The sequence below is a fragment of the Labeo rohita genome, chromosome 7 (assembly GCF_022985175.1).
Source record: "Labeo rohita strain BAU-BD-2019 chromosome 7, IGBB_LRoh.1.0, whole genome shotgun sequence".
Lineage (NCBI taxonomy): Eukaryota > Metazoa > Chordata > Actinopteri > Cypriniformes > Cyprinidae > Labeo > Labeo rohita.
Genome location: NC_066875.1, coordinates 35,412,242 through 35,433,893, shown reverse-complemented (window position 1 = coordinate 35,433,893; position 21,652 = coordinate 35,412,242). Strand labels below are relative to the sequence as shown.

At 36.9% G+C, this 21,652-nt stretch overlaps 1 protein-coding gene across 11 annotated transcripts in view; it reads right to left on the bottom strand.

Moving 5' to 3' along the window:
* Positions 1 to 21,652, bottom strand: part of dysf (dysferlin, limb girdle muscular dystrophy 2B (autosomal recessive)) — a 108,573-nt gene that overhangs the window by 59,990 nt on the left and 26,931 nt on the right. For 10 of the 11 annotated variants that reach the window (XM_051114083.1, XM_051114087.1, XM_051114089.1 and 7 more), the window contains 15 exons: positions 19,284 to 19,397; positions 18,998 to 19,175; positions 17,370 to 17,494; positions 17,167 to 17,273; positions 16,890 to 17,085; positions 15,670 to 15,816; positions 15,427 to 15,558; positions 14,521 to 14,687; positions 14,310 to 14,424; positions 14,024 to 14,129; positions 13,765 to 13,907; positions 11,591 to 11,764; positions 8,474 to 8,561; positions 8,311 to 8,388; positions 1,379 to 1,560 (listed from right to left, as the gene is read on the bottom strand). In XM_051114083.1, the coding sequence (XP_050970040.1) occupies positions 1,379 to 1,560; positions 8,311 to 8,388; positions 8,474 to 8,561; positions 11,591 to 11,764; positions 13,765 to 13,907; positions 14,024 to 14,129; positions 14,310 to 14,424; positions 14,521 to 14,687; positions 15,427 to 15,558; positions 15,670 to 15,816; positions 16,890 to 17,085; positions 17,167 to 17,273; positions 17,370 to 17,494; positions 18,998 to 19,175; positions 19,284 to 19,397 (2,052 nt within the window). The remainder of the gene's footprint in view (positions 1 to 1,378; positions 1,561 to 8,310; positions 8,389 to 8,473; positions 8,562 to 11,590; positions 11,765 to 13,764; positions 13,908 to 14,023; positions 14,130 to 14,309; positions 14,425 to 14,520; positions 14,688 to 15,426; positions 15,559 to 15,669; positions 15,817 to 16,889; positions 17,086 to 17,166; positions 17,274 to 17,369; positions 17,495 to 18,997; positions 19,176 to 19,283; positions 19,398 to 21,652) is intronic. The other variant, XM_051114082.1, reaches the window with a different exon arrangement.

Genomic DNA, 21,652 nt, shown 5'->3' with positions numbered 1-21,652 from the left:
GTTCGCCAATCACAACGCAGTGGGACAGCTAACCAACCACAACACATTTACTTTTTCGGAAAGTAGGCCTTCATTAAACCCCGAACTAATGGAGCCTTTTGTGCCTGGCTGGGAGAAATGTATTGTAATAATGTAAATTATGTTAAAAATAATGCGTTTTTCGAACCACCAAGCATGAAAGCATGTTCTAGTACACCCCCAAAACAAAATCAAGACTTTGTAAAAAAGCATAATAGGACCCCTTTAAATTCACAGTGCTCCAGCAGAAGTAATGATTCTAAATGTGTCAGGGAAAACAGTAAGGAGGCTGCATTAACATTTTAATAATGCGTTGATAAACTAGTGCTTTCTTTGTTTTCGGCTTACGAGATGAAGTCAGCGACACTGACTCGTCATCTCCGCAGTAGTGATGCACCTGTCTGCATGTTTCATACAGATTACATAATCTGAGAATATTTGTTTTCCATTTGAATGGGTTCATTTGAAAGTAAACATTTAGCTCTCTATAGATATATTTTTAATGTCTAGGCAAGTATACACAGAGTTTCGGTTTTACAAAAGCGCAATGTTTTGTTGTTATTGTGAGTGCAAACAAATAAACGTAGAGTCAAAAGATGTATTGCTCTTATCTGTATGGCCAAGAATGACAGAGTATTTAAAAAGCAAGTGACGGCACCGGCGCCTACATCTGTCATGCAGGGAGCGCACTACTGTTCAGCTTCCACACTCCGCACAGACACTTCAATAGTGCACATTTTTCTATGTTAACATTAGATTGAGTGGCCAAGTAAAGTTGCTACTATTTAAATATTTCAGATGATAAGCCACATTTGAGGTCGATGAATGATAGACGAGCGTTGTCCTGCCCAAATCACACAGACCAACTGTTAACGATCTGTCCTTCACAGACTGCGTGACTTCGTCACTTCCTGTGAATTTTAATTTGTAAAATTTAAAAATTAAAATTTACTAATAAAATTTTGGTCAACCAAGCCTCTTCCTGTTCAACTGGCGTTTAGTCGACTATTAGGGGGAAGCCCTAGAATCTATTGCTATTTGCATTCAATGTAAATAGTATATCGCTAAGAAAATATGCTATTTTCACTTAGTGTAAAAAGCTGCTGGCTTTTTAAACCCATTATTTGAACTCTGTCAAACTGTTTCACAGACTTCAGTCTTTCCTCATTCAATAAATATGAGATGTACATGCATGGTGTAATGACTTCTGAGCAAGCTGACTTGGATATTTGTCAGATCATTTCTGCCTGACTAAGCTTTAAACTAGACTAGACTTCATTTTGCTGGTGAAAAGTCTAATTTGACCATTAACACTTAAAAAAATTATAAAATAACACATACTAACACAATAAAAACTCACATAGGTGTCCTGATCGTACAGTTCCACCACAATTTGTGGAGGGTTCCTCTCCGTCACAAGATGGTCTCCAAATATTTCCACTTCATAAAAGATGAGGGTCTGATCCCAGGTGGGATTGAGCGTGTTCCGAACAGTCACTGTCTTCTGGCTCTGATGCAGGAAGGACACGATGGCATAGGGATCTAATCAAAGAGTCAAAGAGTCAGAGGTTAATTTTCACATCAGAATGAGTGAAGTATGGCATGAGTTGCAAGTTCACATACACAGGGAATAGCATGGGTAATGAGCATTTGTATCCTGTCAAAAATGAGATCTAAACTGGAGTCAAATGGAGGTTATTGCCACATGGATGGATAAATGAAATGGAAAGAACTGCATCAAGAGTTAGGAAAGATGTGCAGCCATCCACTCATTGAAGTCTGTTTGCCATCAAGACTGAGGCAGTGATTCAGTACATTCTCCTCAGAACAAGACTTTCAATGCATCAGTAAACACAATAAACACAAGCATTTCTGTTTTTATTTGGTTCTGTAATGAGGGTGACTTTGCCAAGAATATAACATCAATTATAGAAGTGAAAAGAACCAGAGATACCCTGAATTATGGTGTAGGGAGGGTGAGACCATTTTTGAACTTTAGTAGGTCTATGTAATGTCTGAAAGATGATGTGTGGTTGTGAGACAGAGAAAGGGGGGAAAGAGATGAGTGAGTTAGCCAATGCATGTGCATGTGTGAGTGTTTATGTATTTAAGTGAGGGTTTTAAAGAGATTAAAAATGAAAATTCTGTCATTGCCATTCCAAATCTGTTTGTAATAAATAAATAAAAAAATCATTTAAAATTAAATTAAAGAGAAATGATAAAAATGTGTGTGCTTATCTTCTATAAAATTATAAAAGTTAATATAAGCTGATAGTGTGACAGCCCCAATAAGGCAATATTACTGATGTGCTGTATTCCAAGACTTTGTGTGAGGTACAGACTGAAAGATGTTATTGTAACTCTTAAATTACACTTTTTCTAAAATAGGCATGTGAGACTGTCTAAAGAAGCCAAATTTAAATGCAAGCACAAATTCACATTTGTGAGCACTATCAAAATGAATTTGAACAAAGCTTCAATACGACCAGAACACTAGGAACAAATAATATGGATTACTTTTTTTGTCCTTTTAGAACTATGAACTGTCACTAAAAATAGAAATGTGTGCTTTCCAAATTTCTATGCAAGTAATATACTCTAAAAAAAAAAAAAAAGCTGGGTTAAAAATAGGGCTGCCGCCTAACAGTCGACTAACCGACGAGAAGAGGCTTGGTTGACCATAATTTTATTAGTCGCTTCCTCGCAGAAAAAAAAATATGTCAGCGACGGACAGATCGTTAACAGCTGGTCTCATCGACCTCAAATATGGCTTTTCATCTGAAAGATGTACAGTATGTAGTAGCAACTTTACATGATGTTAACCTAAAATGTGTGCTGTTGAAGTGTCTGTGCAGAGTGTGGAAGCTGAATAGTAGCGCACTCACTGCATGACAGATGGAGGCGCTGGTGCGGACACTTGCTATTAAAACACTGTCATTTTTGGTCATATAGATAAAAGTAATACATCTCCCGAATCTGTAAAGACTCTACATTTATTTGTGTGCACTCAGAATAACAACGAAACGTTGTGCTTTTGTAAAATAATTCAAGCAAACAGAAAGCGCTTTCAGCCGTCTCTGTCTCTGTGAATTTGAGCATGTCACTTCGAAACTCTGTGTTTACTTGCCTAGCAGACATGAAAAACATCTATAGAGATTGAAATGTCTACTTTTAAAAGAACCAATTCAAATAAAAAACAAATATTCTCAGATTATGTAATCCATATGAAACATGCATACAGGTGCATCACTACTGCGGAGATGATCTCTTAAACCGAAAACAAAGAAAACACTAGTTTATCAATGAATTATTAAAACGTTAATGCAGTCTACTTGCTGTTTTTCCCTGACACATTCATAATTATTATATCTGCCAGTGCACTGTTACAAGCTTTTTTTGCGTGCACCTGAGCGCTTATTAGGTTATGTAGGCAATTAAAAGCTCATTATTATGATTCATATGTTTTTTTTAATAAACGTGCGACTAACAGTCAACTAATGCTTAAAATGAACGACCACTAGTCAACCAGAAAAATCAGGGCAGCCCTTGTTAAAAATAACCCAGCACTGATTGAAAAATGGACAAACCTAGTGACTGGGTTGTTTTAACCCAGCAGCTGGGTTGAATGTTTAAAAATAGGTGGAAAATTAACATTTATTAATATGCTCAAAAATGTATTAATAAGTTGAATAAATAAAAAGTAAATAAACATTGTTTTAATTGTGTTAGTTTAAATAAAACTACCCAGATGGTTGAGTTAAACATTTAACCCAAATGCTGGGTCAAAACAGGCCAGTTGCTGGGTTTGTCCATATTTAAACCAGAGCTGGGTTGTATTTAACCCAGCATTTTTTAGAGTGTAACAGCATATGAGTTTTTAACGAGGGTGAGTAAATAAATAACAATTTTTATTTTTATCCAACTATTCCTTTTAAAATACACAACATGCAAACATTTAAATAAACATATGCACTTAAGGTGCTGAAAAATAAGAGAGTGACATCAACTTCATAGGAATGCCAGAAATTGGAAGGACAGTCAAAGTTTATTATTTCAGTCGACGTAAAGCAGCCTCAGTGGGATAGTTTCACTTGGGAGGGAGAAACAGACACTTTTCCCAGCTCTTATTATACTAGCCTAGTTACACACACACACACATACGACTTCCTACTTCCCACAAACACAGTGGCTCAAATAAACAAAGGGATAAACAAGCTATGGGGAGCGTGCACTGTTACCCAGGAGCCAATGGGAAATAAACACAGGCAGTGTCTAATCTGGCTGCTTACAGTGAACAGTAAATAAACTGTCTTCCCCAAGGGCATTGTGGGACTGGACATGTCGACGGCTGCCCACGTGTACGATTCAAACATGATGCATGACCCTTGGGAACAATGACATGCTCAAGGAAAACATGGAAAGGCAACCAAGAAATTTGGCTCTGGATCATTTCCCATATATCAATACTATACAGTGCAAAAATCGTATTTAGATGCATGTCAAGAAACGTACAGTGAATGATACATAAAAAGACAGTAAGAGACAGTGAGCCTGAGTGACTGACAGACTAACAGATCGCATTTGCTGATATCTGATTTTAACACAGAGAGGCCTACAGCCATGTAGCATCTGGCCCAAACCTCTGACTTCCTCTAATCCCCCTCCAGTAGCCAAAGTACTGATGCAGCCCTACATTTTTCCCTCCTTTATAAATATTGCGGTCCATCGATCATTTCCCTTTACCAAACTCCGTCTCAAGCGCACCAAGGACAAGTGATTTCTGCCTCCAGTTTGATTTATTCATTTTCCTCAGAGCTCAGAACCCTTTAAAAGATCTAGGCTGGGTTTTGTGCATCAGGAGACCGACCCAAAACTATTTGTAGATTTGTAATCAGAGCGCCAGACTGGCCTGATTTATACCAGGCCTGTATTTTTAAAAGGATCCTCAATGTTTTTTCATCTGTGCTTGCGGGTTTAGAACAAACCTTAAATGCACAGCCCGGGTAGCTACATTTCCAAGATTTCACAAAAAACAAAAAACAATATACTTCAGATCTTTCTCCACCTTAATGTCCCTTTTCTTTTTTCCCCCTTTTCATCCTTGTCCGCTTTGTTCCCATTTTTAGACTATGGTTTTTCCATGCTTAGGAGATTTATACCAGACATGTCTAATGGGTGATAACCAGCGGGCGTATTTTGCCTGCATTTTAATGATGTGGAGCATTCTGGGTTAAAAATTTCACTACCACAACTTAGAGCTTTAGACCATGGCAACAGACTCGCTACGGTTTAAAGGGGGTGAAATACTGCTCCGGCATTGCCAAGAAAGTTCCATTACATTTGACTTTTTAAGTGACTGTTTTTTTGCCAACATCAATAATCAGTGTCACATTTTGAATGAAAACTCACTTCATGTTTATTAATATGTAATATTAATATAAGGTAATAACAAGGCCCACACGAAATCCGCACATTTATGAGGGGAATTCTGTGCAATGGATTTGAATATGGTAAAATGGCTTAAACAGAGCTGAGAACACTACCGTTATTGGTAGCTGAAATACATTTATGAATAACTCTTTCAAATTAACATTTTAAAAAGGAAAAACAACTAACAAACTAGTGTGGTCAAAAGCTGTCAAAAGTTCCAATTCTCGGCACTGACATTAAAAAATGACACGATACCAGCATTTCCCGCACATTTTGAGCACTGTTGAGTGGATTCTTAAACATCTCTGATTGGCCGTTATGTTCACACGCTCAACAGACAACAATGATCATTAACTACAATGATCATCGCTTCACGCTTATTACAGAGCGCTTATACAGATACACACGGGAGCGTCTGAAAGCCACGTCTGTCATAGGATCCATCTATGAGCAGATATATTAGGGATCCGCCGACAGATCAGCTGACATACGTGGTTAAGTTCAAAAGTTGGCATCCCCTTTTCAGAATCATTAATAATGTTAATTATTTTACCAAAATAAGAGGGATCATACAATATGCATGTTATTGTTTATTTAGTACCGACCTGAATGTTTACATATAGTCCACAAGAGAAAACAATAGTTGAAATTATAAAAATTACCTGGTTCAAAAGTTTACATCTCCTTGATTCTTAATACTGTGTTACCTGGATGACCCACAGCTGTGTTTTTTTGTTTGTTCTGGACAGTTAAACTGCCTGCTGTTCTTCAGAAAAATCCTTCAGGTCCCACAAATTCTTTAGTTTTCCAGCATTTTTGTGTATTTGAACCCTTTCCAACAATGACTGTATGATTTTGAGATCCATCTTTTCACACTGAGGACAACTGAGGGACTCATATGTAACTATTACAGAACGCTACAGAAGGAAAAACCATGCATTAAGAGTCGGGGGTGAAAACTTTTGAACAAAATGGAGATACGTACATTTTTCTTATTTTGCCTAAATATCATATTTTTTTCTTTTAGTACTGCCCTTCAGAGACTACAGAAGATACTTAAATGTTTCCTAGAAGACAAATTAAGTTAATTTTACCCTGATCTTCAAATTCAAAAAGTTTTCACCCCCAGAACTTTTCTGACTAGCAACAACTGCAAAACCAGAGAAGGTTTTACCCGATGTGTGTTTAGACCATTTACATCAGCATCCGCTGCTCTAACCTCAATCCCACAATTAAATCACTTCCTCTGACCCAACAAAACTTTACATGTATGTCTGGAATAAAAAGTACATGCAGTGCACGTGATTAATGTGCACTTGTTTTGCTACTTTTCAAGGACACAAGTCATGAATTTCTTATGAAAAATTAGCTTGGCAAAAAAGTAACTAGCGCCAGTAAATCAAAAAGAAAAACTGCGGCGCAAAGCCACAAATTCAGCATATAATGTCTCATTTTGATCAGCTTTGTTTCTGGGCTTTTTACTTTTTAAAGTTGAGAAAGGCCTAGGGAGACAAAGCAGGGTAGCGGGACGTGTTGCAAGCTAGATTCAAACTTGCCTCTACTATGAATGCAACGGCACCAGAGCTCATGCACTAACCGTTAGACCACGGCTCTGACTTGATTAGTTTTACTCTATATGCTGCCAATGTCTTCTCTCTTGGACACTATTGTAAATCTACTTCATTTCGCTTCTCTCTGGGCTACACTTGACCCGAACCGCCTCGGTCCAGTCCGTGCCAGGCATAATATTTCACCCCCTCTGACGTAAGCTCAGTTACGGTTCCTCTACCATTACATCTCAAAAGACTTAATTTTTATGATTTTGTTATTTATAAAATGCCCTATTATTCTAGGCAATACTGACCTTTTTCCTTTTTTAGAGAAATTCATAAAATCGCTGTTCTGTCGTGTTACGCTATTGCTCTCAATATGCTTCACATTAGGACTACCCATTGACCTCAATTTGTGTCACCGCATGACCTGGAAATATGTAACTTATTGTATGCTAACTTGTGCAAAATGTCATTGCAGCTGGCAGAGCGCACTTCACGCCATGTGGTATTATAGTAAATCTCTTAAAAAGCAGATTTTGCCGATGCCTGCTGTGTGTCTGAATGTCACGCTAGTCCTGCGTTCAAAAGGGAATGTTACTCAGAATCCATGCAAATAACCACAAGTTTAAGATCTGAGAGGTCACAGTGCAAGACGTGTAGATTCTGCCAAAATAAATGCAGCTGCTTTACAAAATGAATGAGTGGTGCATACATTTCTTGGTACTATGAATAGCTTTGATCAAATTTTAAGCAACAAGACTGAGTAGCCTACACTGCTTTTGTTTGTTTTTCAAGGTTTTGACCTTGGAAAACATGATTTATATAAGGGTTGGTCAAAATTCAGAATTGAAGAAATGGTAACACTTCATTTTGATAGTCCACTTTAGACATTCTACTAACAGTAAGTAACTTTTACTAGTTGACAACTACATCAACTAGTCATTAGAGTATTAGTAGACTGTCTGCTTAAAATCGTCTAACACTCTTCTAAACTTTGCAAGTATATGTCAACTTATTCTACTAACCCTAAACCTAACCTAACAGTCTGCTCTGAGAGTTAGTAGACATGTAGTTGCAAATTACTGTGAATTAGTTGCAAAGTTCCAAATTAAATTGACCAAAAGTGTCTGTAACATCATTAAAAAAATTATAAAAATATAAAAAAAATAATAAATTGCACTGGAATTTATAAGAGGATTCTTCATTCAGTTCTGAATTGTATACAACCCTTCATATGTCTGTAATACCTATGTCTGGGTAACGCATCTACCTTTTCCATTGGCCCACAGTGAAGCTGGTATATGCTCACCTGAGAAACTGTCCTTATCCATTGCCAGCAGGTCTCTGGCCTGATACAAGTAACATCGCAAATGATACAGGGTCCCATCTGAAGAATCAAGCAGAAGAACATCAGTGTAGTTCCAGCCATCATTATTTTAAATGAAGTGAGAAAACTGGCACGTCTGACTCACTATCGAAGAAACAGGAGACGGTTGGGCGGTTGACACCAAAGGTTGTTGTAACTGACTTATCGTCATTTTTTTCATCAGTAACACTGCTCTGTTGACAAAGAAGGAAAAAAAAAAAAAAAAAAAAAACACTGTGAGAGACATCATGCTCTTTCAACCTAAACAGACTCACATATTTTGGAGATGGGACAAGACAAGGCATTCATGTTGGATCAGATATCACAATATTCCGACCAAAAGGGTAAACAGAGTATGTGTTAATGATGACTCTGCTGTCAGTTGTGGAAAGGGCAACCGTATATGAACCACAAACCACTGGCATGAAGTGATTACATGTCATGGCCCCGAGACACTCAAATATCATTTTGACACATACAGAAATTCTGACCTTCTCTGAATAATATGCCTGATTATGTCTCTTAACCAGACAGAAACTGCTATGTCATTTGTGGCTTACTATATTTACATAACCCAATACCCTTGTACGGTTTTGGAGAAAAAAGAAAAGAAAAACACCCTCCAATGTGCCCTCTAAAACAAGAAAAGAATTTGGAATTCAATTCCAGCAAGTAGCTGTATCGTGCAACCAAACGCTGAATCGCTATTTTAAATGTCACATAGTTTGCACACTCAGCTTTTAGCACCAAGCAAGCAAGCTGAGGTATAATGAAATCTGCTGACATATTAGTCTGAAATTAGTTTGACTCATTTTGGTGAGCTGGTTCATCCTGCTCTCTATCTCATATGTACCAGTGGAAAGTCTGATTCATTCTAAATCAGGTTGTTCTAAACAACTCCCTTTCATATAAAAAACTGATTCATTCCAGTGAACCTGTTAATCCTAAAAGTCTCTTTTTTATATGTGGAGGTGGAAGGTCTGATTTTTTTTTTTTTATTGAATCGATTTGTTTTAAACTGCTCTCTATCGCATATCAGCAGTGAAAAGTCTGATTCATTCAAGTGAACTGAATAATCTTAAATGGCTCTTTCTTATATGTAGTAAGTGGAAAGCCAGATTCATTCTGGTTTATCAATTGATCCTAAACGGCTCTCTCTCATATGTAGCAGTTGAAAGTCAAATTCATTCTAAACTACTCATATGAAGATTTGCAAAGTCTGATACATTTTTGTGACGCATTTGTCTTAAACTGCACTTCCTTTCTCACATGTAGCACTGGAACGTCTGATTTATTTTGGTGACACAATTCATGTCAAACAACTCTCTCTTACATTAAGCAGGAAAAGTCTGATTCATTCTAGTAAACTGATTAATCCTAAATGGTTCTCTTTTACTTGTAGAGGTGGAAAGTCTGATTTTTTTCTATTGAATTGGTTCATCTTAAACTGCTCTCTATCTCATATGTACCAGTGCAAAGTCTGATTCATTATGAATCATTTTGTCCTAAAAAAAACTCTCTTTAAGCAGTAAAAAGTCTGATTCATTCTAGTGAATGAATTCTTTATAAATGGCTCTCCTTCATATGTAGATTTCAAAAGTCTGATTCATTGAAGTGAATCATTTGTCTTAAACTGCACTCCATCTCTCATACGTAGCACTGGCAAGTATGAGTCATTTTAGTGAAACAATTCATGCTAAACCGCCCTTTCATATATTATGTAGTGAAAGTCTGATTCATTCTGAATCAGTTTGTCCTAAAAACTCTCTTTACTATGTAGCAGTGAAAAGTCTGATTCATTCTAATGAATCAGTGAATTCCAAATGGCTCTTCTTCATATGTAGATTTACTAAACAAATCTCTCTTATATTAAGTAGTGAAAAGTCCGATTCATTCTAGTGAATCAGTTACTTCTAAATGGCACTCCTTCTTATGTAGATTTGAAAGCCTGATTCATTTTAGTGAATCATTTGTTTTAAACTGCACTCTATTTCTCATACGTAGCACTGGAAAAGTCTTATTTATTTTAGTGAAACAATTTGTGCTAAACAGCACTGTCTTATATTAAGCAGTGAAAAATCTGATTCATTCTAGTGGACTGGTTGGTCATAAAAAACTCTCTCTCATATGTAGAGGTGGAACGTCAGATTTCGTTTTTTTTAATTAATCGATTCATCTTAAACTGCCCTCTATCTCATATGTAGCAGTGGAAAGTCTAATTTATTCTGAATCAGTTTGTCCTAAAAAACTCTTTCATGTGTAGCAGTGAAAAGTCTGATTTATTATAGTGAATCAGTTGATTCTAAATGGCTCTCCTTAATATGTAGATTTGCAAAGTCTGATTCATTTAAGTAAATAATTTGTTTTAAACTGCACTCTATCTTTCATACGTAGCAACGGAAAGTCTGATAAAGTCTGATTCATTCTAGTGAATGAATGAACAACTCTCTCTCATACGTAGAGGTGGAAAGTCTGTTGAATCGGTTCGTCTTAAATTGCTGTCACAGGTAGCAGTTGAAAGTCGGTTTCATTCCGAATCAGTTTGTCCTAAAAAAAAAAAAAACTCTCTTTCAGCAGTGAAAAGTCTGATTAATTCTAGTGAATCATTTGCCCTAAACTGCACTCTATCTCTCATATGTAGCATTAGAAAGTCTGATTTATTTTAGTAAAACACTCCACATCATATGGAAATAACTGAAAATGATTAATTAAGTATTTGATGCTTATAATTGATGTCTCAGGGTCTGAGTTTTCAGGTTCACCTTTGCCTTTGCACCATGGATCCTTTCCAGGCCCATCAACTCAAGTTCTCAAGCCAGCCAAGCCCACACGACATCTCGTGCCAAAGCTGCCTGGAATAGATCCGTAACAATGGACCCAGCGGACCAGGCTATGAGTAAAAGAATAAGCACACTAACTAGGCTTTATGCATACACCGTCTTTCACACTCACTGTTCCATCTCTGTCTCCCTGTAAATGATATCCCATGATGCCCTTATTTTACCAGGCTGATTCCACTTTGCTTGCCCAGTCCCTCTCAGCACCTCCGATTCGGCCAAGCTCAAAGCCCTCCACACCCATTCTCGCCTTTGCCTCGTCTAAATTGCATCTCAACCTCGTTTGATTCTCTCCAATCACTTTCCTTTCCTTCCATGACTGTCTCTCTTTCTAAATCTCAACCCAATTCCAGCTCTACATCAGTCAAACAGTCAACCCTCATTACCAGCGAACACTCCAAGGAAAAGATGGCCGCCGGCCCCGTCTTTTCTAACGGCTCCATACGACACCTCCAGCGCCGGCGACGGAAGGAGTCAGTCTTCCTCTGTTTAAGATGAAACTTCCAGCCAAATAAAGAGGCATATTCCCAGCCCTCACGCTCCGACTCGTCCGGACGCTGCTGTGGAAGAGCGATCACACACAGAAAAATACCAATTTATATAATTGAATTTGATTATATTCTCATATGCATGTTCTGTATGATCCTAACCAGCGGTGCAGAGTGCAATGAAAATAAAAAAGACAAATAACAGACATCAGGATCTTTAGGTTAGTGAGGAAAGGATTTGTGAGGAATTAGAGTTATCTAATAGAGATGGAAGGAACAACTAGACAAATGTTTTTAAATCTGTGCTTGAAGAGTGCCACCATGAGGACAACTGATTTAACTGTCAGTGACTCTAAAATGTACATGCACACAAAAATATTTAGTGATCTAAATATCTAAAGTACAATTTTCAAGCAAAACATTTGTGATCCTGGACCACAAAGCTTAAGTATCACAGGCATATTTGGATCAAAAACCAACAATACATTGTATGGGTCAAAATGATCGATTTTTCTTTTATGCCAAAAACAATTAGGATGTTAAGTAAAGATCATGTTCCATGAAGATCTTTTGTAAATTTCCTACCGTGAATATATCAAAACTTAATGTTTAATTAGTAATATGCATTGCTAAGAACTTCATTTGGAAACTTTAAAGGCGATTTTCTCAATATTTAGCTTTTTTTTTTTTTTTTTTTTTTTTTTTTTTTGCACCCAGATTCCAGATTTTCAAATAGTTGTATCTGGGCCACATGTAGTCCTATCCTAACAAACCCTACATCAAAAACTGACCCTTATGATGATAAAAACTGCTTAAAATTAAGCTAAAATACCCTATATTAATGTGAACGTGTCAGCTATAATTTTTTTTATTAACCCTCTGGGGTCTGAGGGTGTTTTGGGGCCCTGGAGAAGTTTTGACATGTCCTGACATTTGTGCCTTTTTCAGTATATTAAGAACATATAAATGCCAAGGATACATTATATTGCTCAAGAGTGATAGTAAAGACATTTGCAATGTCAAATCGATAAGAACAAAAACATGATTATTGCAGAATCATGTGAGCTTTGCCTTCAGAGAAATCATCAAAATACATTTTAAAATGTATTTAAAAACAGGTATTTTAAATTGCAATAACATTTCAATGTTAAAATTTAACCCCCAAACTTTTAAATAACAGTGTATCAATACATTTTTGTTCGTCATTTAGTTAATTTAAATAAATACTTCATTTTAAGTAAATTATATAATCTAAACCACCTTCTGAACCCAAACCCCTTTCTCAGAAACTCCTGAACGCAGTCCTACTTGTTTCTTGCACAGAACCAAATATAAACACACTGAGCCTCATTCATGAAACACGAGTAGAATAAATGTGTGTGTAAATCGTTCGTAAATCCATTCTTATGTAAACTGTCGCATTGAATTGAATGTGACAATTTATGTAAGAATGGATTTACGAATGATTTAACAACATTTCTTCTGCTCGTGTTTCATAAATGAGGCCCAGCTCTGCGACGTTAATGTTCTTCAGTCTAACATCATTATTATTATCAAAAACAGTGATCTAAAAAATGTATTTTTAGATCTTTATTAACAAAGTGTGTTTTACCCAAGCTTTTTTGCTTATTGGATAAAGACTTTGACAGAATGAAACAAAAACTCTTTATCTCGGTGTCTGTTACACACCCTCACACAGATGATGAACATTAGGCATATTTGCGGCGGGACTTTAAAGTTGGACCCAGGTTTTCCTGCCAAGTGGATTATAGGTGTGGGATTCATTTCAGATTATTCTCAGATGGCATGATTAATTAGGTGTCCTCTCAAGCTCCATCTGCCTCTCACCAGATGCGTTCAGGGACAGGGGAAGACCTCCTGAGACTACACAGAGCTCTTTATGTCACGCCACCCTGAGCTTTACCAGAATCCTCCACAATTCAAAGAGAGCGAAATGAACTTGGGCCAAAACTCTTCTTTTGTTTGTAAGTCGCTCTCAATACGAAACTTTGTTATTTCTCTGACTGAAAACAAACCGAGCGGCAACGCTTCGCTAATGACTGATGATGTACTTTTCTGAGCGCCTCCATTTTCTGCATATCTCTACGGCGGAGCCGGATCCAGCGTCTCCGGCGGTTGGTGTGGTACATCTTCTCGGATGGAACCCAGGACTTTGGTCGGCGGTCTGGAGGGAGGGTTATTCCATATTCCCACCCTACCAGGTAGAAGAAGATTTATTGTAAAGACACATTGCTTTTGCAAATCTTCAATATAAGAGCAGAAGTCAGAGGCGTATGTGTGCAGGAAAGACTTTTCTCAAAGTTTCCATACCTTGATCATCCACTGCACGCTTCAGATCCTCGCTCCACTCAATATCCTCCCACACCCAGCCAGGGGGACACTCGATCTCGTCTTTAGGCACGGCCTTTTCTCCATTCTGCCCCCCAGTGGACACATAAAGAACAAAAAGGTCAGTTCCTGCCAACTGATTTTAATGGAGAACATATTAGTCCATTTTTTAAATACCTTTTGAATAACTATTCCTCTGTGCCTCATGAATAACACTAATAACTCTTACTGTACGTCAAAAGAACTAAAGGTACAACTACACACTGACCACATCTGTGTACCCCTCCGGCATGCCAATCCACTGTCCTCCTGGCAAACGCAACTGATTTTCAAACACCTCTTCCAAAAACGTCATATGACCCGCATCAGTGTCATACAGCAGTCTGAGCATAATGGGCATAAAGACAGATCCAAGTTTTCCAGTTTAAAAGGGTGTTTAATGATGTAGATATCACGGATGATGATAAGATGGTACTCACGTTTTCTCTGGGCTGACGTACCACTCTCCCGCCCAGCTCCATCCTGGAGCAGGTTTAAAGCTCTCTTTTGGGAGTTTGATTCTGCCAGTCACATCACTGAACTTGGGGAATGTCAAACCCGTCGTACCCCAGCTCCCCACCAGGGCCAATTTAGTCTGGTTTTCATACTGTATATCAAAATAAATCACAGTAGGTTTTTGGGAAAAAAAAGTACAATATGCTCACCAAGACTGCATTTATTTAAAAATACAATAAAATATTAATATTGTGAAATATTTTGTAGAAACTGTGATATTATAATTATGTGAAATGCATTTTAAAGGAATAGTTCACGCAAGAATTTAAATTCTGCAATTAATTACTCACCCTCATGTCGTTCCAAATCCGTAAGACCATTGTTCATCTTCAGAACACAAATTAAGATATTTTTATTGAAATCTGAGAGCTTTCTGACCCTGTATAGACAGCAACACAAATACCACTTTCAAGGCCTAGAAAAATAGTAAGGACACTGTTAAAATAGTCCATGTGACATCAGTGGTTCAACCTTAATTTTATGAAGCTACAAAAATACTTTTTGTGCACAAAGAAAACAAAAATAACGACTTTATTTAACTATTTATTTTCTTCTGAGTCAGTCTTCGACGTGCGTTCACGAGAGTTGAACCACTGACTATTTTAACAATGTCCTTACTATCTTTCTGGGTCTTGAATGTGTCAGTTGTGTTGCTCTATAATCAGGGTCAGAAAGCTCTCGGATTTTACTTAAAAAATCTTAATTTGTGTTCCAAAGATGAACGAAGGTCTTGCGGGTTTGGGACAACATGAGGGCGAGTAATTAATGTCAGAATTTTCATTTTTGGGAAACACACACAAAAAAATATATATAATATTTAACCCACTCACCGTTTCTGCAAACACAGAGAGTTTGCCCTCAGCAAACTGGTTAAAAGATTTGACATCAGCAGTCAGTCCGAACCACACCTTGACCCTGAGCTGAGCTGGGATTTTACTATATCCCCCGTCTTCCTGCGGATACTGAGTACAACATTACACAGCGAGATAGAAAGATTTATCAATGCCCCTACGGTTCCATTCATCATGTGTACTGTAGTTAGTATGTGCTTTGCCTCCAAATATTGTGTTTACCTTCATGAAAACGGTCTGAAGTTGGCCACAATGCTTTCCACAGTAACCGTGGGAAAAGAGAACTTGATGGGCAGGGATCCTGTGGTAGGCCACTCGTCTGTCTCCCTGAAGCATCCAGATTATTATATCTGGCAGACTGTTTTGGGGCTGAAAGTAAATTTTCATTTCAAGATTTTCATTTTTTTTAATTCATGGAGTTATTATTTGAACCAGGTGTAAGCAGCAGAAAATCATCATAAATAAAATCTAATAAAATAAGAAATTTAGGCTCTGTTTACACCTGGTATAAAGATATTTTTTGCAGATCCGATCTCAAATGAAGAACACTAAATACAATTGTAAACGGGATCTAAAATGTTTTGAACTCATTATTGACCACTTCCAGAAGCAGGCAAAAATGTATTTGACTGCATTGCTGTCATAGTGTAGATGTTCATATGTGACCGTGGACTACAAAACCAGTCATAAAGGTCAATTTTTTTAAATTGAGATTTATACATCAATGGAAAGCTTATTTATTCAGCTTTCAGATGATGTATGATTTGTACTGTTAGGATAGGACAATATTTGGCCAAGATACAACTGTTTGAAAATCTGGAATCTGAGGGTGCCAAAAAAAATAAAAAATAAAAAGATTAAGAAAATCGCCTTTAAAGTTGTTCTTAGCAATGCGTATTACAAATCAGAAATTATATTGATATATTTATGGTAGGAAATTTACAAAATATCTTCATGGAACTGGATCTTTACTTAATATCTTAATGATTTTTGGCCTAAAATAAAAATGTATAATTTTGACCTATACAATGTATGACTGGCTATAAATATACCCATGCTACTTATGGTTTTGTGGTCCAGGATCACATACGGTCAAATGTGTTCAACACCCACAAAAGACAGATGCCTATTAACCTAACTGTAAACACTTAATGGTAGCCATCAACTTCCATAATATGAAAAAAAAAATACTATGGAAGTCAAAGATTACCGTCAACTGTTTGTTTACATTCTTCAAATGATCTTCTTTTGTGTTCAACACAAGAAAGAAATTCTTACAGGTTTGGAAGACAACTTGAAGGTAAGCAAATTATGACAGAGTTTTCATTTTTTGGTTCTCAACACTAGGTGTAAATGCCTCTTGGCCACTTGTGATTGGATCAGTGAAAATGCATCTTTAGGTGGAAACAGAGCTTTAGACATTAAGGCCACATCTCTTTCACCTCCTCAGAGAGCTGGCGTAGTCTCTGGATCCAGTCTTCCGCCTGCTCCAGCACTGCACTCAGTTCAGTCTCTGGTCCATGTTTGAGCGCAAGGGCGGCCTGCACTATCTGCTGCATGTTAATCTTGCGCAGATTCCTCAGAGCTTTATCCAGTGCAGTCACACAGGGCCATTTATTTAACTCAGGGAGCTCCTCACTACAGCACACACACATGGACACTTTAGTTTGTTATAGTGAACGTGCTACAGCTTCATAAAACACTAGAGAACATCTGCACCTGCAGTCAGCTATGACATCATCAAGCAGCTGGATAACATTCTGCTCCAAATCCTGTTCGTCACTACTTGCTTTGAGCGTCAGCTGAACCTGCTCCAGGTTTGACTCCTATAATGAACAGCAAAAACAATATTAGGTTGCAGTTATAACTGATTGTGCTTTGATATATTTTGGAGTCGTATCTTAAATGTTTATGTTCCTCACCAGTCGGTCGACTATGCTGAGTAGCATGTTTAGGGCTTCTATGCGAGGGCCGATATCCTCCCACTCTGAAGATAAGACCACCACAGGTTTCACATTTCCCCATGGCAGGTAGTAGTAATGGCAACCTAAAAAACCATGTAAAACCGTGGAAGTCATGTTAGATACAGCTTAGGTCATAATACTGTGTTTTTTTTAAATGTGTTTTTTTTTTTTAAATGATCCACAGCTGTGCTTTTTTGTTTAGTGATAGTTGTTCATGAGTCCCTTGTTTGTCCTGGACATTTAAACTGCCTGCTGTTCTTCAGAAAAATCCTTCAGGTCCCAAACATTCTTTGGTTTTTCAGCATTTTTGTGTATCTGAACCCTTTCCAACAATGACTATGATTTTGAGATCCATCTTCCCACACTGAGGACAACTGAGGGACTCATATGCAACTATTACAGAAGGTTCAAACACTCACCGATACTCCAGAAGGAAAAACATGCATTAAGAGCCAGGGGTGTAAACATTTGAACAGAATGAAGATGTGTACATTTTGACTAAATTAGAAATTATTTTAATTATTATTATTTTTTTGTTGTTGTTTGTTTATTCAGTATTGCCCTTCAGAAGCTACAGAAGATACCCTGATCTTCAAATTCTAAATGTTTTCACCCCCAGGTTCTTAATGCACTGGGTTTCCTTTTGGAGCATCAGTGAACCTTCTGTAATAGTTGCATACGAGTCCCTCAGTTGTCTTCAGTGTGAAAATCCCCAAATCATAATCATACACTCATTGGTGGAAACAAAAAATAAATAAATAAAAACACACAGGTGTGGATCATTCAGGTAACAACACAGTATTAAGAATCAAGTGTATGTAAACTTTTGAACAGGGTCATTTTTATAAATTCAACAATTATTTTCTATTGTGGACTATATGTAAACGTCGTTTATGTGAAATATCTTATTCAGGTCAGTACTAAATAAAAAAATGCATTTTGTGTGATCCCTCTTATTTTGGTAAAATAATTAACATTTTGCAGATTCTGCAAGGTGTATGTAAACTTTTGACCTCAACTGTACTTGAGTGAATGTCACTCATTGGCTCATAGTTGTTGAGATCCAAATAATATCTAAAATAAAACATTTTCGTCATTTCATGTAATAAAATGCTTCAATCTTTTTATTTTCTAAAATAGTATTCACAACCGTTAAAAAGTTTGTTTTTGATAAATGTTTCTCAAATGCTTGACAAAAAAAATACAGTAAAAACATAAAAAATATATAATTATAATATAAAATAACTTTGTTCTATTTTCATATATTTTAAAATAATTTAATTCTATGATGGTGAGGCTGAATTTGAAATACAAATCTTATGTAACACTATAAAAGTTTTGAACATTATAAAATGTTAAAGTTTAATGTGTTTTTGCCTAATAAGCGTTTCTTAAAAACCTATATATGAAAAAACGAATAATATATGTTCATCTATTAAAGTTACCAGGTCTAATTTCTCTTAAAGGATGTTTATTAAAAAAATACAAGAAATATTACACATTTTAACAGACAACCAGTTATTCATATCCACCTGTATGTAAAATGTTTAGCCAAAATTAGTATAAATCATTAGGTGGTTTCTCACCATCAAACACGGCCCTGCTGAACTGAGTGGTGGAGGCCAAAGGCAGACAGGTGTTGTCAAACTTGTTGCCGTAGTTACCAATACTGACTTCAAACTGAACTGCATCATCCACATCCTGAAGAAGAGTGGCCGAGTAGAAGGCAGCAAACAGGGAGAACTTCCTCTTCCGCATGAATTTCTGTTTGACAAAATACAACCAAGTCCTTCACTTCTATAAAATGATCCATCCTGTGTCACATGATCCCATGTCTGGTGCTAAACCCAGCCAGAATAACTGTGATCTCACCTCAACCACCAGCAGGTCATCAGGGTGTATGTCGTCAGTCTTTTGATCCACCTGATCAGACAGCTTTGTAATGACCTCCAAAAGTAGACGTCCACGATAGGCCACACCCTCTCCCTAGATCAAAAACACACACATAGCAACTTCATTTCTAAAACAGCTAAAAAATACTAAGTCAATAATCAAACATAACTAACTAAGAGTCTGTAGTCAGCTATAAGTATAGATAAATATCAAAAAGGGGAGTGTGGAGTATGCTATGCCACTTTATTTGCCAAGCTAGATTTGAGGAATATGTATACAAGATTTTAAAATTAAAATATGAAAATGAGCTGTTTATACAAAAAACGAACTGTAATTCAGTAAAACTATTATGATGTTTAAAAGCATAAAAGTATGAATAAAATAAAAAAAAATAAATAAATAATTTTAGATATTGTTTTCTTGTTTTTCCTATAATATTTAGAAAACAGGAATATGAAACAATTTTGATGTTTAGAAGCCAAAAATTTGAATATAAATAAGTTGTTTAAACAAAAAAATATTTAAAAAAAAATGTAGTAAAACAAAAAATACGAAGATAAAAAAACATTAACAAACAAGCTCTAAGAAACTGTTTACACACACGCACATACATACATATGCTTTATATTATATATCAATGTTTAAAGGAGAAGTCCACTTCCAAAATAAAGATTCACATATAATGTACTCACCCCCTTGTCTTTCAAGATCGTAAAGAATCGTAAAGAAATTATGTTTATTATTTATTTAAGAATTATTTTAAAATCTTGCTAATTACTTATGAAGCCCTGAACGGTTTAGCTCCTCAGTACCTGAGTGAGCTCTTATCGCATTATAGTCCCTCACGTCCGCTGCGTTCTCAAAACTCTGGCAATTTGATAATACCTAGAATATCCAAATCAACCGCGGGTGGCAGATCATTTTCTTATTTAGCACCCAAACTCTGGAACAGAAATCTACCCAACACTGTTCGGGACGCAGACACACTCAGCCAGTTTAAATCTAGATTAAAGACCCATCTCTTTAACCTTGCTTACACATAACACATTAACACATTTCTATTATTCAAATCCATTAAAGGATTGTTAGGCTGCACTAATTAGGTCAACCGGAACCGGGAACACTTCCCATAACACCCGATGTACTCAGTGCATCGTCAGAAGAATGGCATCTACGCTAATATTAGTCTGTCTCTTTCTTATGCCGAGGTCACCTTAACCACCAGATCCAGATTAGATGGTCATTACAGTCCTCTGGATCCAGTCTGTACCCAGCCCAGACGGTGGATCAGCACCTAGAGATGACCTCTACAGCACTGAATGTCAGCGGAGACCACATCGACTAGATGAGCCCCAGAGACGGATCCCCAGTGAAGATCGCACAGGACCACGGGACCTGGCGAGTCCTCTGTGTCTGGCCAGAGGAGAACTGGCCCCCCAACTGAGCCTGGTTTCTCCCAAGGTTTTTTTTCTCCATTTGTCACCGATGGAGTTTTGGTTCCTTGCCGCTGTCGCCTCTGGTTTGCTTAGTTGGGGACACTTTATCTTCACACAATATTGTATTTTATTTTGTTGTATTTGATTAACTACCTTTACCTGAAAATTGAGTGTTTACTGTTGCCTTTTGCATTGTTGACGTACTATTTCCTATTTAATACTGTACAGTCGCCTTGTCACAATTCTGTATTGTTAAAGGCGGTATATAAATAAAGGTGATTTGATTTGATTTTTGATTTTTTTGAGGAAAACATTTCAGGATTTTTCGCCATATAATGGACTGATATGGTGCCCCGATTTTGAACTTCCAAAATGCAGTTTAAATGATTCAAATGATCCCAAATGCAGTTGTAAACGATCCCAGCCAAAGAAGAAGGGTCTTATCTAGCGAAACGATCAGTTATTTTTATAAAAATAATACAATTTATATACTTTATATTCTCAAACGCTCGTCTTGCCTTGCTCTCCTTGAACTCTGTATTCTGGCTCAAGACAGTTAGGGTATGTCGAAAAACTCCAATAGTATTTTCTCCGTCAACTTCAAAAATTGTTTCAAAATTATTCTACATCGCTGCAGAAGTAACGACCCAGTCTTTGCAAAGTGAACATGCAAAGAGGATCAAACACCCTTAACAAAAAAGGTAAAACAGCGATATAGGACAATTTCGAAGTTGAGGGAGAACATGAGATGGGAGTTTTTCGACATATCCTGTCACGAACTGGAACAAAAACAGTCCAGGCAGAGTAAGACAAGATGAGCGTTTGCCATTAAAATGTATATAAACTGTATTATTTTCATTAAAATAACCAGTCATTACACTAGATAAGACCCTTCTTTCTTGGCTGGTATCA